Consider the following 17,403-nt stretch of genomic DNA (forward strand, 5'->3'; position numbering starts at 1 on the left):
TTGGCTTCAGCTGGACTCGCAGCTGCTGAGGTCCCTTCCAACACTGTAATTCTGAGATCTTAACATATATTCTGAAGACATCTTGTTGAAACAGAGCCTTTGAAGACTGCATTTTGTTCTGATAAATCAACTACTTTTTTACAGTCAACAAACAAATATGATGGAATTCTCTATTCTCTGTATCTTTTAGTCAAACGACTGATTATAAAGACATAGTCTGCAGTCAAGTACCATTTGGCAAAATCTACCTGTTCTTGTCTATATTCATCTGACTTGTAAATTAATCCCAAAATCAGAGGTTAAGTGTAGATATAAGAATGTAGGCTTATTGGCTTGCAATTACTGATAGCCTCTCAACTGTTCTTTTAGGCAATGATAATGTCCATGATTTTTCAGTATCTCACATTTACATAGTAGTTTCTTAACAACTCTATCATGAGATTTTTAGTGCAAACATTACTGTTTCTATTTTACAGATGAAAAGACTGAGGCCAGAGAGGTGAGGTAAGTCACAGTTGCAGAACCAGGACTTCTATCCTTCCCACTCCAGGTATTCCTCCCCTAAAACAAGTAACTGTACTTTATACCAAGAGGGCACCAAAGCTCTCTCAAATGTTCTAAGGAGCAGCTAAAACATGACAAAACCAGTGTTTGGTCATGGTCAGGAACTCTGTTCTGCACAGTCCCATGGTGGCCCCCTGATCTGAGGCCAGGCCAGACTGTCCAGAGAGGCCAGTTGATGGGAGCCTACCAAAGGCAGCCAGGGCTCCATCTGTCCCTAGTTCTGTTCCTTCCTTCCTTCCCTAACTCTCCTCCATCCCTAGCTCCAAACTTATCTCAGGCACTGACTCCACATTAACCCTGTATAGGCTGTTATCCCAAAGAGTAGCTTAAGAAAGTGATGGAGTCAATAGATGAAAAGTCCTCAGTCACTAGCAGTGGCTGCTTCATCTGCTTCTAAGCTGTACTTTGAGCACACTTCAGAGAACTTTGATGCCCTGCCTTGTATAAGACATACTAAGGAGGAACTCTTCCAAATTTGTAGAAGAAAGAGGCAAATGACTTTATAAATTAAGCACTTACTTTTTTACTTTAGGGAACTATTAAATTTCAACCGAAAAAAATCATGAACATAATTATACAGCATATCACTGGGATTCTGGATGCTCTAGTCTCAATCCCAGTCCTCATCCTCATCTTCATCCTCATCTCCATTCCCATCAGGGTTATCTTCTGTTGGAGGGTCCTGGAACTGGATGTTGGCCAGGAGGTCTCGCATGGCTGCCATCAGCCTGTTCAAGCCCTGGTCGAGGTCCTCTTCTGCGCCAACTGGATCGATTTCATCTGGTGTATCTTCTCCCTGACAGAAAAAGAGGCAGAAGGCTAAAGAAGAAACTTCTAGATGACAAAGGGTTTCCTGGGCTAGCTGGGTGTGCTCTGCTCTGCCCAACAGGAGCAGAGCACAAAGTGCTATGAGGACAGGCTCAAAATGCTTCCATTACAGACATGCCATGTACTAGCACCAACACAGAAGAAAATGCCTCTCTCCACAGATGACACTTCATTTCTAATCTTTGAGGAACGCCACAGGTGGGAGGGATTAAAAAATAATCTCAAGATATTTGCAATGACAAACTGTAATATTGGGTGAATTCAAAGTAAGTCCAAAGCTTCAAAGACAACTTTCCCTATGAACATTTACTAAATAGAAAGATTCTCTCCTGCACTATTCTAATCAAACATTAGTGTGATTGTTCATACCACTCATCGACAATCTTATATTGTGACCCAGTTAACTTTAGATTTCTGTGTATTTCTTCTGAATTAGGAGGTAAGTCCTTTAAAGAAAGAGTTATGTCTCAATCAACCATTCTGTATAATAAACACTTCTTTGTTTAGTGGCTACATTGTGGTCAAGATACTATTCTAGTTAGTTGTTAGGGGTACAAGGAGCTATACAATGACTTCTGCTGCCTTGATGGAGTCTGTAAGAGAAGAGACTATGGATGTGACAGAAATGGCACTAGACTCACTTAACATACCTGAAAGGTAAAATTTGGCAACAATGATCGAAAGAAGAGAGATAATGTGCTTTCATTGGAGTAACGGTTTACCCTGAAAGAGAAAACCAGAAAATGTCAGAAAGTCATAATATTTTTTCCTTCTAATTCTTTTAAATGGCCCTGTGCACCATGTAGATTTCAGTGTGTTAGCACAGCCTTGCAAGTAATAATCTAAAAACTAATCCTTCTCATCTGGGCAGTTTACCCTTTCTGTTCCTGCCCCCAGCAGGAAAAGGAAAGAGAGTTATAAGCAATGGGTGGCATCAGTAGCAATGAAATAAGCAGGAGAAACAAAAGGAGCTTGGTTGGAACAGGGATAGAAAGCAACAGAATGGACCCTGGGCCAAAGGATGCTGCTTTCTAATAAGTGAATGCATGGAGCTAGGGGCATGCAGGATTTGAGAAGGGAACATAAAGGTATAGATATTCATATGATATATAAATATTCATACATAGACAATAGGAGGAAGGCTTACATTCTAGGCTACATTAGTTTCATTGTGGTGGAGACTCACATCATCCCAAATCACAAAATAATTGTGAGAGCAGGTAGAAACTAGGGTATACTGATGCTAAACATAAAAAATTTCCATGATTAAGTATTCTTTTTTTTTTTTTTAAGCGATCGGGGTTAAGTAACTTGCTCAAGGTTACACGGCCAGTTATTTCTGGGTGTGGTGCTGAGTGTCTGAGCCCGGGATTCGATCTCCAGGTCGTCCCAACACTGGAGCCGGTACTCTTACTCGCTGAGCCACCTGGCCGCCCCTAAGCAATTGGGGTTAAGTAACTTGCTCAAGGTTACACGGCCAGGTGTTTCTGGGTGGGTGCTAAGTGTCTGAGCCCGAGATTCGATCTCCAGGTCTTCTCAACACTGGAGCCGGTGCTCTTACTCGCTGTGCTACCTGGCCGCCCCTAAGTATTCTTTTTTTTAAAAAAATTATCCAATTGGGGCGGCCAGGTGGCTCAGTGAGTAAGAGCATCGGCTCCAGTGTCGGGATGACCTGGATCAAATCCGGGCTCAGATACTCAGCACCACACCCAGAAATAACTGGCCGTGTAACCTTGAGCAAGTTACTTAACCCCGATTGCTTTAAAAAAAAAATTATCCAATTTACAGCATTCGAAACTTACAAAATTGATAAAACAGGCAACAAACTAGTTTTACAAAGACAGCAGATTCAATATCCTAGTAACAATGAGGACCTATTGGTATAGCCTAGGCCTGCTGAAATTACATTAAAAATCAAATGCAAGGGGCGGCCAGGTAGCACAGCGAGTAAGAGCACCGGCTCCAGTGTTGAGAAGACCTGGAGATCGAATCCCGGGCTCAGACACTTAGCACCCACCCAGAAACACCCTGGCCGTGTAACCTTGAGCAAGTTACTTAACCCCAACAGCTTAGGGGCGGCCAGGTGGCTCAGCGAGTAAGAGCACCGGCTCCAGTGTTGGGATGACCTGGATCAAATCCGGGCTCAGATACTCAGCACCACACCCAGAAATAACTGGCCGTGTAACCTTGAGCAAGTTACTTAACCCTGATTGCTTTAAAAAATAATAAAAAAAAATCAAATGCAAGAGGCCAGAGCCTCTTAAACTGAACTGTGCAAAAGGTTGTAAGGCAAACAAACACAGAGTCAAGTTGTATATTTTGCAATTTGTCAATCCTAGGCTGATGCAGAGGACCACTGGAAGACGATTTAAATAGATCTTGTGAGCCCAAAGTTGGTTTCTGATTGGTCTAGAATCAATCAATGAATGCACTCTATTACATATGATGCAATCATCTAATTTTTGGTCTTTCTCATCATAGTACATATAAAATAACTGGTGTTTATGTTTTTCACCATAAAATATTTTTGTAACAATCTGTACCATGCATAATAAGTAAGCCACAGCATGATCTCCACCACAAACTGAGGGGAAAGGCAGTATAAAAGACATCATCAAAGAATATATGACTGAAATAGGAGTGATTAGTCAGTCATGTTAATAAGAGTGAAGGATGATGAGGGATACACAGCTAGTGGGTTGAATAAGTTCCCAGGCAAGAAAGACCCAGAGTAAAGCTTCCAGCATTCTGAGGGAGGTTTCCATGGAGTATTCATAAAAGGACATCAATGAGAGATACACAAAATAAGAAATTATAAAAGGAAAATGCAGGGCTGGTTCAAATATTATGAAAACTATTAGCTTAATAGACCATATCAATAACAAAACCAATTGAAATCATATGATTATCTTAATAGACACAGAAAAAAGCTTTTGACAAAATGTAATACCCATTCCTATTAAAAACTCTAGAGAGCACAGGAATCAATGAGCTTTTCCTTAAAATAATAAGTATTATCTATCTAAAACCATCAGCAAGTATCATCAGTAACGGGGACAGGCTAGAAACCTTCCCAGTAAGATCAGGGATGAAACAAGGATGCCCATTATCACCACTATTATTCAATACTGTATGAGAAATGTTAGCTTTAGCAATGAGAAGAAAAAGAAATTAGACTAGATAATAAGAAAACAAAACTATCACTCTTTGCAGATGATATGTTTTACTTCAAGAAATCAACTAAAAAATTACTTGAAATAATTAACTTTAGCAAAGGTGCAGAATATAAAATAAACCCAAATAAATCATCAGTATTTATATTACCAACCAAGCTCAACAAGAAGAGATAGAAAAAGAAATTCCTTTTAAAATAACTGTAGACAACATAAAATATTTGGGCATCTACCTCCCAAGACAAACCCAGGTACATGAACACAATCACAAAATCCTTTTCATACAAAGAAGTCAGATCTAAGAAATTCAAAAATATTAACTGCTCATGGGTTGGGCTGAGCTAATTTAATAAAAATGAAAATTCTGCCTAAATTATACTTATATTCAGTGCCATACCAATCAAACTACCAAAAAATTATTTTATAGAACTAGAAAAAAAATAACAAAATTCATCTGGAAGAACAAAAGGCCAAGAATATCAAAGGAATTAATTTTTTAAATGCAAAGGAAGGTGTCCTAGTTGTACGAGATCTAAAACTATATTATAAAGCTGTAATCAAAAAAATTATTTGGGGCCAAGAAATAGAGTGGTGTAACTGTATAGGTATACAAGACACAGTAGGAAATGACCATATGACTTAATGTTTGATAAACTCAAAAGAGTAGCTTCTAGGATAGGAACCGAGTATTTGACAGAAACTGCCAGGAAAACTTGAAAATAGTATGGTAGAAACTAGGTTAAGACCCCAAAGTCTCACTCTAGATATACCAAGAAAAGGTCAAAATGGGTAATTTTGATTAAATTAAAAAGGTTTTACACAAACAAAACAAACGAAACCAAGATTAGAAGAAAAGCAGAAAGTTGGAAAACAGTTTTTAACAGCTAGTATTTCTGATAAAGGCCTCATTTTTCAAATATATAGAGAACTAAGTCAAATTTATAAGAATACAAGTCACTTCCCAATTGATAAATGGTCAAGGACAGAACAGACAATTTTCAGAGAAAGAAACTAAAGCCATCTATAGTCATATGAAAAAATGCTCTAAATCACAATTAGTGAAATGCAAATTAAAACAACTTTGAAGTAGTATCTCACACCTATTAGACTAGTTAATATGACAGAAAAGGAAAATAATAAATGGTGGAGAAGATGTGGGAAAATTGGGATACTAATGCATTATTGGTGGAGTTGTGAACTGATCAAACCATTCTGGAGATCAATTCGGAACTATGCCAAAAGGGTATTCAAATCATTCATACCCTTTGATCCAGTAAAAGCACTACTAGGTCTATATCCCAAAGAGATCATAATCCCCTCTGCTTTTGTCAACATGGAGAAGGATAAAAGCAACAGCACGAGAGCAGGGTGAGCAAGAAGGCAAAGGAAAAGGGTGGAAAGGGTACCTTCGTGGCCTGGTGTAGGAAGTGATGGAATCCAGGGGAGGCAGAGGGTCAAACCCCATCACAGGTTGGGATGTCACTTCCTTCAGAAAGGGATAAAAAAAAAAATAAGATCCAGGAAGGCTGTTAGTCTGCCTCAATCAGGCTCCACAAGAGAACATTTTCAATAAGACATTAAATTCTGAGTGAAGTCAACCACTAACTACTGGGTTCCCTCAAAATCAGGCAGTTTCAGCCTCAGCCTCAGCTCCCTGCATTGTATCTGTCACTCTAGGGGTGGGAGGACTCCTGCTAGGGGAGCCAGAGAGGACTGGACCAAAGACTTGTGGTAAAGTCTTTCCTTTGACTCCACTGATCTAACTTCCCATTCTTCCTTTTCCTCTAAGCACAAGCTCTGGATGAATGGACTGCCAAGGTGTGGGTGTGGTCCTGTGTACTTGGTCATCATTACAGCAAAAATCATCATGGGTCACTTTCAAGCCTGTTTTAAGAACACTGGCTGTGCTGGGAGGTGCTGTCCTCACCCCACTTCACAGATGAGCTCTAGAGCAGCTAAGGGACTGAGCCAGGATCAAACATCTCATCAGTGCCAGGGGCAGGATTTTCAGCCCAGTCCTCTTGATTCCAAGACTAGCGCTATATTCACTACACCACAGTGCCTCTCCTACACTGAGCCAGTCTTACTTGGCTGCAATGCGGCAAGTCCCGCTGGCTGCTGACCAATCCCAAGAAAAGGAAGAGGCAGAATCCTTCAAGGACTTCATACAGCTACAAAGTCTCTACCTCTGTCAAATCAGTTAGGGAGAGGGAGAAGTTGGCTAAGGCGTGCATGTGACATTGCATGTATATACAATGCCTTCTTTTTCAGCTGGTGAGATTCCTTACCAGAGGCAGGGCTGCAGTGGCCTCCTTCATCTCAGAAAGGATCACATGGCGATAGATATTTCTGGGGGCACTCTGGTACCGGACCTTCCGCCTAAAAAGGCAGGCAGAGGGGAACAAAATAAAGACCAACAAACAAAATAATACATTCTGCAACGCTCTAGCAAGCTGAGCTCTGGAGAAGACAATGTTCTTCTGCTCAATGGCATAAGCTTCAGATCCACAATTGCTCAAAGAGGCATCAAGACTATCCTAGGACAGCAGTTTTATATTTCTGTAAGTATATAATTAATCATCAAAATGAAACAAACACTTAAGTACCCATAAATATGCTTGTCCCTTAGCCGATGGCATAAAAAAATCCCAATTTCAAGTTCCACAGAAGTCTTGCTGGAGGGGAGGTGTGCACTTTATAGCTACATCTGCTTCTGGAAAGCAGCTAAGTACATTTTCCTGGCAGTAGTGATGACTGTTATGATACTAGCAGGCACACTCCATGGAAGATACACAGAGCAACTTCTGAGACATAATCTATACAATACTGCAAATCCTAACACTGCAATTTTCCTATCACACACAATACACATTATAAAGGATTACTAAGTCACAACCTCTAAAGCAGAGTCAATTACAGAAGGCAAATATCTAATGATTTAAAACTAGCAATGAGTTCTTCTTTCAATTAGTAATGATGATATCAGAAAGAACCAGCAAAGAAATCTCCACCCTGACTCCCAACCTCCCACACCTCAAAAAGCATTGTTTATTATCAATCTAATGTGCTTATCATGTAATATTATGAATAATTACTTTGCAAATACAAAAAGGTGTATGTGAACACACAACCACACACACACACCCTTCTATTCCACAAGCCTAGAGACAGTATCTAAACTTTGCTTTTTCCTCTAGTCCACTGGGCTATATTCTAAATACAATAAATACAGAGGGAACATTTCTTAAGTCATTTGGCACAAATCCATCAATTTTATGCAGTCTTCACCTGGTACACAAAACAAAACTAGGGGAATTTATCAATGAAAGTAGGAAGAAAGAGAAAGATGCCCAGTACTTATCTTATTACTTATCCCACAAGTTCTTAGGGAGCAGGGATAAGTTTAAAAATCCATTTCAGTAGGTCCCACATTAACAGATAGGGAACTTTTCTACAAAATAGCTTTTGTTCTCCTTAGCAAGAAATGAGTCAGATAGATGCTTTGATTGCCAATATGAGCAGAAACAGCTGGGCACAGCATTACTGACCTTCTTTCAGCTTCCTCCACCATGGGTGCACCAGCATCTACTGTCTGCAGCACTTCTCTGACGTTTGTTTCTAGCCAAGCCATGATGGTAGAGTCCTTCCAGAGACAGTATGTCCTCCCAATGTATAGGGCAACCAGCTGGGTCAAGGCAGGAGGTTGGCTATAGTAAAGAGACCATCCTGTAAATTAATCCATTATGGAGTCAGAGCCTGGGAAATGCCCTCTAGTCCTTAAGCACACCCAAAGGCTTATGCCTTGATGTTAGTGAAAAGGTGTTGTTCAGTGTGTGAGCTACAAAGTCCCTGACTAGTCTGAGGCAGGAATGTCCCCAAGAGCTCACACAACAAAACAGGTTTTTAGAAAGTTCCCTAATATATTAGAATTAATATGTGAGGAACTAGAAATAAACGGCTCTTGTTCTTCCTAATCAAAGTGAAAAAAAAGCACGCTAAGTATTTTATGATTTCCCGTTTATTTTTAGGAAGAATAAATACATTAGGAATCATTCACTAATGACTAAATACTCCTCAGTGAGTTGAGATTTTAAGAATGTACTAACAGCATTCTGTTGGCATCATCAAACAAGAAAATGTAGCTAAGGATGAGAACTTAGATTTGTCCTGGATACCAGAACACCTCAATTCTGTTCCTGCCACCCCTGAATCTCACCCTGTAACTTTAGGTCTGTTCCCATCACCATGGCATGAGTACCAGTGAAGGTTCCGAGAACCCTCAGCCTCTCAATTTAAATGATTTCCAAATTCAGTTTATAAGTCACATAGGAAACTGAGTATGCCAAACTGTTTGAGATCTTTGGCTTAGCTGACTGCATATTCTTGTTTCCAGTTTGGATGCTGCCTGACCCAGAGCTCCTGAGATTTTCCATTTCTTATTCAAAATGAAAGAAGTAGCTGTACAAATGCAAAGTGAAATGGCTGGTATCTTTAAATTAAGTTCATTTCCAAGTTTTCTGAATGGTAAACTGATATACACATCTCTCTAGGCAGCCAGAGAAGATCAGAGCTGTGGTCTAAACACACCCTCTAACAGGTATCACACGAGCTCCTAGCACATCATCAGCTGCCATGAGGAAGAGAAGACACAAGGAAAACATTTGCCATCCTGCCTTAGATTATCACAAGCATGCAATGAATTCCATTTTCTTTTACCTTATCTGAGTACTGAGTCCAAAGAAAGGATGAGCTAAAACTGCGGAGTCTGGGCGAACACTGCAGCGATCCAGCAGGGGCATGAGAACTGCAAGGGAAAGGCAGAGCTGCTGAGCCTGTTGTCACCACCCGTCCCTGGAGGCTGAATGCATAAGCTCCCCACCTGCAGCAGTGGAGTGGTGGCAGCAGCCAATCTCTTGGATCTTTCTTTAAACAAGTGGTCAGTAGCACAGAGAAGAGGAGAAATATGTGGCCAGTCGGTAAGATAAAGACCTAGACCTGCTTCCTTCCTTCCTGGTTGGGGAGGCACAGCCGATACCCACTTCAATGTCTGCCTGTTGTTTGCAGGCCTCCAAGATTGCTTGGGAAACCCAAGAGATCTCCCTATGTTCTTCTAAAGATGCCCCTTTACACATTTCTGACTAGAGGTGCCACATGATGCCCTTCATTATAAGGATCTTATGCTTAGTTTCAGTTGCATGCAACACGGACCATAGGGAAAGATGTGCTAGGTAAGCTATGGGACAGTGTGTATTTTTCTAGAACTGGACACTGTTGGCTGGCATTGAGCTCCCCACTGACTCTACCTAACTAGTATCACATGACGTGTTGCTAATTCTGTGAGTTGTTGTTCCATGGCAACCTATCTATTGGCTTGAAATCATGGGAATTCATTTAGCCTTGCTCTGTCCTAAAGACATGCTTTCCTAGCTGATGAGCGGTGGGGCTTCTTAAGCTGGCCACATATTTGGTCTGTAATATGTAAATAACCAATTTCAGAAGGAGAAAACACAATTTTCAAATGTCTTCCCTGTAATATTGTAGGGCATTTCCAATCACAACACTACTTAAGTAAAATAAAAAATATGGCAAACAGCAGACAGAACAGCTTAAACCAGAAAGTTACCATAAATCTGGCTCTCTCTATTTAAAAACAGTCAGATCCTTCCATGAAACACAGACAAATTAGTGGCCTCATCTTTGTGCCTTCTGCTGATGATACAAGAAGGAAATAAGCATTTAAGCTCTTACTACGTTGCCAGGCCCTGTGCTAAGGGCTTTAAGGCTCACTGATCCCGTAAGGATCAACCTTGTAAGGTAAGTACTATTATTATTCTCATTTTTGCAAATGAGAAAATTAAGGCAAACAGAGGTTAAATGATTTGCCCAATGTCAACTAGCTAGTAAGTGTCTGAGGCTGGATTTAAACTCAGGTCTTCCTGAGACCAGGCCCAGCACACTGTGTCACCTAGCTGCCTCTTACCCTTGTCTGGCACGGATATGACTGTAGTCAAAAGGGACTGTGAAGAACCCAAGAAAACTGCTAGAACAGAAAACTTACACAGCATGTGAATCAGCCTCTTAGAGAAGGCCAAAGTCACATCCTCTTAACTACAAAAGAGAGTAAGACTTACGGTCAAATCATTTAAATTAAGCTGATTCCAAGGCACAAAAACCAGCATTTGGTTAGAGATCACCTTTTGCATGTGCACATGAAATATATGCAAAACATGCTACAGGAAACATTTAGAATTACTTTCTAAAATTCACTTTCCTACAAAAATTTCTAGTGACCATAATAAAGGCCCCATTTCACAACAGGCAATTTTGTGCATGCTTTTCTGAAACATGCACTCAGGCCAAAAAATTTTCCAAATGATCTTTACAACCCACCACAAATTTATCAGTCAACGGATGGCCTCCTAAGGGAGGCCAAAGAGGCAGGGCCAAAAAATACTGGCTGGGGAAGAGGGAAGGACCCAGACAGAATCACCATAGCTTTTTACAGCACACTTGAACAAAGTATGAGATGCTTCCATTTCCATGTACCATAAATCCTGTCTGAATCTCACACAAGCCATTCCAGTGAGGAACCAGCCCCTGATAGCACCACCTCACTAAGGTGCTCTGTCCTCCTGCCACGAGCACAGAGAATAAACAGTCACAAGGAAGTGAACTTTTAAATAATTCTATGATCAACTGTAGTCGATCAGTCTTGTCATAATGTTTCTCAATCCATACTAGGCAATCTATGGAAAGTAAATAAGAATTCTATAAGAAAATTTCAACAGCAGTAATATATTTTATTCCAAAATATTAAATATGAAACCCATCAAAAGAAGATAAGGAGAAGGCTTAAGCTGCCTAAGGTTTGTGTCATGTCTGGCTTCTTCTTGTTTTGTTTTTTGATTTTTTTGCTTTTTGGAGGGGGAGAAGGCAAGACAATTAGAGTTAAGTGACTTGCCCAAGGTCACATAGCTAGTGTTAAGTGTCTGAGGCTGGATTTGAACTCAGGTCCTCCTGACTCTATAGGACAAGTGCTCTATTCACTGCACCACCTAGCCGCCCCGATGTCTGGCTTCTTTTTAAAGCAGGCTTGGGAATGAAAAGGTGAGAGAAGAAATAAAAGGAGGAGCTGCTAAGTGACCACCTGCAGGCAGCCAGGTATGTGGGGGGAAGGGAAGGTGGGTGAGTAGATATGTGAACATACAGACATGTGCTCGCTGGCCAGATTCAGGCGGTGGGGAGCCTCCCTCTCAAGGTGTCCCTGCCACCTTTACCATTTTGGCTTTGTCTTGAATAGGGGGAGATGATTCCTATCTCAGATGTTGGGGCCTGTATCCCCCTGAGCCTTCACTAACCCTCAGGCTTCTCTTCTCTCACCCTCTGTGCCCCTCCTTTCCTCAGCTGCCTGCCCCAATAATAAGGAGGCCCCTCTTACAGATACCTAAAAGGTCAGCAAGTTTCTGTTGCCTCATTTCCAAACACATATACAAAAATTAGTGAAGTTCACAAAAATAAAGGATATGAATAGGCAGTTTTCAGAGGAAGAAATCCAAGTTATCAATAGCCACATGAAAAAATGCTCTAAATCACTAATTAGAGAAATGGAAATTAAAATTAAAATCTGAGGTACTACATCACATTCCTCAGGCTGGCTAAGCTGACAAAAATGGGAAAATGACAAATGCTGGCAGAGATGTGGAAAAGTAGGAACACTTATGCCTATTACACATAGCTGGTGAAATTGTGAAGTCCAATTATTCTGGAGAACAATTTGAACTATGTCCTCCAACGGGTGATAAAACTGCATGTTCTTTGACCCAGCAATACCACTACCAGGTCTGTAGCTCAAAAGTATCAAAGAAAAGGCAAAAGGACCTATCTGTACAAAAACATTTATAGCAGCTATATTTGTGGGGCAAAGAACTGGATACCAAGGGGATGATCATTAATTGGGGAATGATTGAATGGGATATGAATTGTGACAAACTTGGAGAGGCTGAGGAAATACAGATCTATTTATGTATCATTAGTGAAACTATGAATTGGGATAACCATTCTGGAAAGCAATTTAGAACTATATGTAAAAAATTACTAATTGTACATACCCTTTGACTCAGCAAAACTCCTACTAGTATTATACTCTGATGAAATCAAAGAAAGAGGAAAACATCTTGTATTTATAAGTTATTTTTGTGATGGCAAAGAACTGGAAACTATGTAGACATTTGTTAACTAGGGAATAGCTGGACATATTATAGTAGATGAATGTAATGGAATACTACTATGATGTAATAAATGATAAATGGGGACAGTTCTGGAGAACCTTGGGAAGTTTTGTATGAGCTGATACACAGTGAAGTGAGCAGAATCAGAATTTATACTCTAACAATGTTATAAAAATGAACAATTTTGAAAAACACAGATTCTGACTAATGCAATGATCAACGATGATTCTGGAAGACTGATGATGAATGCCATCTACTTCCTAACAGAGTGGTGATGAATGAAATATGGAAAAGACGACACATTTTTTGACATGGCCAATCTGGGAACTGGTTTTGCTTGACCATGAATATTTGTTACAAGGGTTTTGTTTTTCTTTTTTTTCCAATGGGAAAGATGGGAAGGTGTGAAGGAGGGGAAAAAATGTTCAACTGAAAAAAAAATTAAAAGAAAAAGAGGATATGGTACCCTACCCTATTAAAAACTAGCTGCATTGCTGAAGACTATGATCATGCTCAAAAAACCAAGTCTGAAGCCACTTTCATTATAAAGGATATGTGACTCAACAGAGTAAAAAACCTGCACATGCTTCTTTCCTGTGATCTCAGGATTCAGGAGGTGCTGGCTTAAGGTTGCACCCAATAAGCCATGGGGGTGATTTGCCTCTTAAGGCATAAAGCAGCTATGGTTTGTTTCACAGGAACTCTGCTTGGGGCTTCCTGACTAACAAGCTTAGCTTCCAGTGTAGCCCTTTGTTGGGTATGTCCCACTCCTGCCTTCCAAGGAGCGACCCAAACTTACCACCAGGGAACATGATGAGGGCCTGCTGGATTAGGCGAGATGCATTCTCCCTTGCAGAACTCAGTTCAACCTCTGGGAGATCATCTTGCTGACTGAGAAGAAAATATGCCAGTGGGACAGAGAAAGCAAAATTTGGGAGCTGGGACAAGTTTCGATGACTCTATAAATGATAAAGAAATGAGATTTTTTAGTTGAAGGAGGTGAAGGAGGGAACATAAATAAATGTTAAACTAATGCTATTGTGGTTCAGCCTCTTCAGCAGACACAGGTAAAGGCTCTACATTGGCTAACAAAAACATTTTAGTAGTCTCTTTTTATGATGAAAATCTCTACTTAGGTCAAAGTCTCTAACTGGAATAATGGGTCAAATTCCACAAGATAAAATTTAATGGATAAATTATCCTGTTACTGGGTAAAAAAAAAATTTATACAAATACAAGATAGGGGAAACATGGTCAGAATGCAAGTCACATGGAAAGTTCTTAGACCTAAAAAGCAAGCATACTACAAGTCATTTGTATGCTACAAATGTTAAAAATGTCAACCCGAGCCTAGGTTGCATTAAAAAATGTCTAGTATTCAGAATGAGGGAGGTCATAATTTCCATTACTCAGTTCTGAGACACAACTAGACTGATAACTGTCCAGTTCTCAGCACCACGTTTTAGGAAAAGCAAAATTAAGCAGCAATGCATTCAGAGAATGATGGACAGTATATGAAAGAACTTTCAACTAGCCAACTAAATTCTGGCTGGAAGAATTGGAACTATTTAAGCTTGGAAAAAAACCTAAGAGGAGCAGCTAGGTGGCGCAGTGAATAGAGCACTGGGCCTGGAGTCAGGAGGACCTGAGTTCAAATCCGGCCTCAGACACTTAACACTTACTAGCCATGCGACCTTGGGCTGACCTGGGCAAGTCACTTAACTCCAATTGCCCTCCCTTCTCCCCTCCAAAAAAACAAACAAAAAAAAAACCCAACCCCCCCCAAAAACCTAAGGAATGAAATGATCACTGTCCTCAAATATTTGAAAGGTTGTTATTTACAAGTATCAGGTTCATTCTTTCTGGCCCTAAAAGTAATTACAGGGAGACATTATTTTCATTCAATATATGAAAAACCTTCCTACCAATAAAAGCTATTAACAAAAGATATGAGCCACTTTAAGAGGGAGTAAAGTTCCCCATCACTGGAGATAATATGGATAACCTTTCACAACGGGATGTTATACATTAATGCTTCAGGGAGGAGAGGAACCAAATGACATCTAAATTCCCTTCTAACTTCATAAGCACCTATGGTTCTCAGACTCTTACTTCCTCATGTTTGTTTGTTTAATTCTGGGAAAAATGCCCAGAACTAGACATGCTAGACAGAAACATTTGCAAGGCTTAATGATGCTGTGGAACCTACAGGAATTTGGAGCACTGTGAGGAGATGGAGAAGACTGGTTAAGAGGCAGGGAGAAGGACTAGGCAGGCTTAACAACTACAAAGACAAAAACGGACAGCACATTATTTTCTAAAAAATACCCTGTATTTATCCATATCCATTTTATAGATGGGAAACTGAGGCTCAGAGATGTGAAGCGATTTGCTCATGATGGGAGGTGAACCCAGGTCCCTCCTGATTGCAGACCCAGCCCTCCAGCTATCACATAATGCTGTCTCATATACTGCCTAAACTGAGAAGCTATTCTCAGAAAAAGTTCTCGACAATTCAGCTGCTCAGTAAAAGAAAATTTAAGGAGGGAAGAAAAGAAGAAGATAAAAGGAAGAAAGAAAATCCCTTAGATAGGAGGATGTGATCACCTCTTTTCACTTGAGTGATCACTTAGCAAAATCATAGCCAATATGTTGTCTAACAGACTTAAAAAGATTCTGAAGGACTACAAGAATGGCCTGAATTTAAGAAGACAAAACTTAAAGAGTGAAAATGTGAATTTCTGAGTTTGAAGGAACTATTAGCATAGGATGAGACAGCAGTTCCTGTGAAAAAGAATTAATGTGCCCTTTGCATGGTGAAATCCTTATTGATAAGCTTTTTAAAAGGGAATTTAAAATTTTTAGAAATAAATCTTAAGGGGGTGGCTAGGTGGCGCAGTTTTTAAAGTACTGGCCCCAGAGTCAGGAGGACCCAAGTTTGGTTCCGGCCTCAGACACTTAATACCCACACACAGACACACACAAAAAAAAACTAGCAGTGTAACCTTGGGCAAGTTACTTAACCCCAATTGCCCTCCAAAAGGCAAAAAAGAAAAAGAAATAAATTTTAATTGATAGTCATCAAAAATGAGCAGTATGACACGAGCTGTGGAAAAGGTTAATCTGATCTTGGGCTTTATTTAGTAAGTGGTGCCAAGAACAAGGGAAGGATTATTTCCACTATACTGTGTCTAAGTCAGAATGCACTCAAAGCATTGTATTTCTTCCCAGGCTCCATACTTTAAGGAGTACTGACAAAACGAAGTATGTCTGGAAAGTAATCAGGATGGTGAAGGAACTGGAAAGTGTGTCTTATGAAGAAATTGGGGATGTTAATCAGAGAAGAAAAGGTTAAGGGAGATATGACACCAGTCTTCTCGTACACATACGGCATTAGTCGGATTAGATTTAACTCTTGTGTTGTTCCAGAGAAGAGAACTCAGACTTGGTTAAAAAAAAATAATACAGAAAAATGGATGATTTTCGCTCAACATGAGGAATAACTTTCAAGCAATTAGGGCTTTTCAAAAATGCAATTAATTATTTTAAGAGTTAGTGAATTCCCTGACAATGACAATGTCAAAATAGAGGCTATAATGATTACATGTCAAAAATGTTCCAAAGTCATTCATTCATGGGGTTGAATTAGATTTTTTTGAGAGGCCACTCAAGTACTAAAAGTCTGTGATTCAAAAATTCTCACAACTCACCTCCCATTCCTGGAACATACGTATTAGGAACCCATAATCCCTGGCTCGTAATGCCAGCAAATCAATAATCAGCAACAAGCAGAGGGGGTCATTGTCTGGATCGAGACTTCCATGAGAAGGGAAAATGAGCAAAAGAATAAAAGAAAGAAGCTGTTATGATCTCGGCACAAGAAATTAAGCTACAGTTGCAACAAAACCCACAAAGTATGATTATTCAGCACTTTCTTAGCAGGGTGAGTTCCTTCAACCATCTTCAATGAACAGTTACGTTGAAGACACAGGATGTCTCATGACTCAAATGAGCTTATGACTAGCATATGCCTCTATATGGACTGAGCTGTTAACAGCTAGCATTTACCTTAGGATAAGTTTGCAGAATTCCAGGGCTGTTCGGGGACAGCCTCTCCTCTCTAGGAACATCATGTGCTTGAAGAGAACCAGGTAGAAAGCTCTAGATAACGAAACAGATTATGTAGATAAAGAGTTTTACTGAAAATTTGGCCATATAACTTAAGTACTAAGAACATCAGTTTCCACCTAAAAAAAGGTACAATATATCTGGCTCTGCTTGCTTTACAGTGTTGTAAACATCAGATGAGATAATGCATATGAAAGGACAGTCAAAATTATCAAGGGTACAGAAATGTTAAGTATTTTACATGTGTAGGGTGAAGTAAGTTATAGATTTTACTGTATTATACAACAGGACATACGATTATGATTTCTGACCCTCAAAAATTTCCTTAGAATTTTTTTCCTTAGAAGTTTCGACTCCAGAAATTAAAAGCAAAGAAATGAGGAAAGTCTCTTGTTACTTATCTAATACTGACATTTATTTTTGGTTCTAGCAGAATGCTTCTAGTGAATACACTACATAATGGGACAGAGATACACTTTGCT

General features: G+C 39.8%; 1 protein-coding gene across 1 annotated transcript in view; it reads right to left on the reverse strand.

Annotated features, from left to right (window-relative positions):
• Nucleotides 1–1,063: 1,063 nt before the first annotated feature.
• The window catches only part of TCF25 (transcription factor 25), a 43,727-nt gene continuing 27,387 nt past the window's right edge, over nucleotides 1,064–17,403 (reverse strand). The window contains exons 10-18 of the mRNA XM_069085509.1: nucleotides 16,862–16,954; nucleotides 16,504–16,609; nucleotides 13,593–13,752; nucleotides 9,282–9,369; nucleotides 8,114–8,272; nucleotides 6,854–6,944; nucleotides 5,972–6,051; nucleotides 2,043–2,115; nucleotides 1,064–1,360 (exon numbers count right to left, since the gene is read on the reverse strand). Of these exons, the coding sequence (XP_068941610.1) occupies nucleotides 1,175–1,360; nucleotides 2,043–2,115; nucleotides 5,972–6,051; nucleotides 6,854–6,944; nucleotides 8,114–8,272; nucleotides 9,282–9,369; nucleotides 13,593–13,752; nucleotides 16,504–16,609; nucleotides 16,862–16,954 (1,036 nt within the window). The 3' untranslated portion in view covers nucleotides 1,064–1,174. The remainder of the gene's footprint in view (nucleotides 1,361–2,042; nucleotides 2,116–5,971; nucleotides 6,052–6,853; nucleotides 6,945–8,113; nucleotides 8,273–9,281; nucleotides 9,370–13,592; nucleotides 13,753–16,503; nucleotides 16,610–16,861; nucleotides 16,955–17,403) is intronic.

The sequence above is a fragment of the Petaurus breviceps genome, unplaced genomic scaffold (genome assembly GCF_028583685.1).
Source record: "Petaurus breviceps papuanus isolate PSGF00001 unplaced genomic scaffold, PetGlider_PUasm1.0 176, whole genome shotgun sequence".
NCBI classification, from domain to species: domain Eukaryota; kingdom Metazoa; phylum Chordata; class Mammalia; order Diprotodontia; family Petauridae; genus Petaurus; species Petaurus breviceps.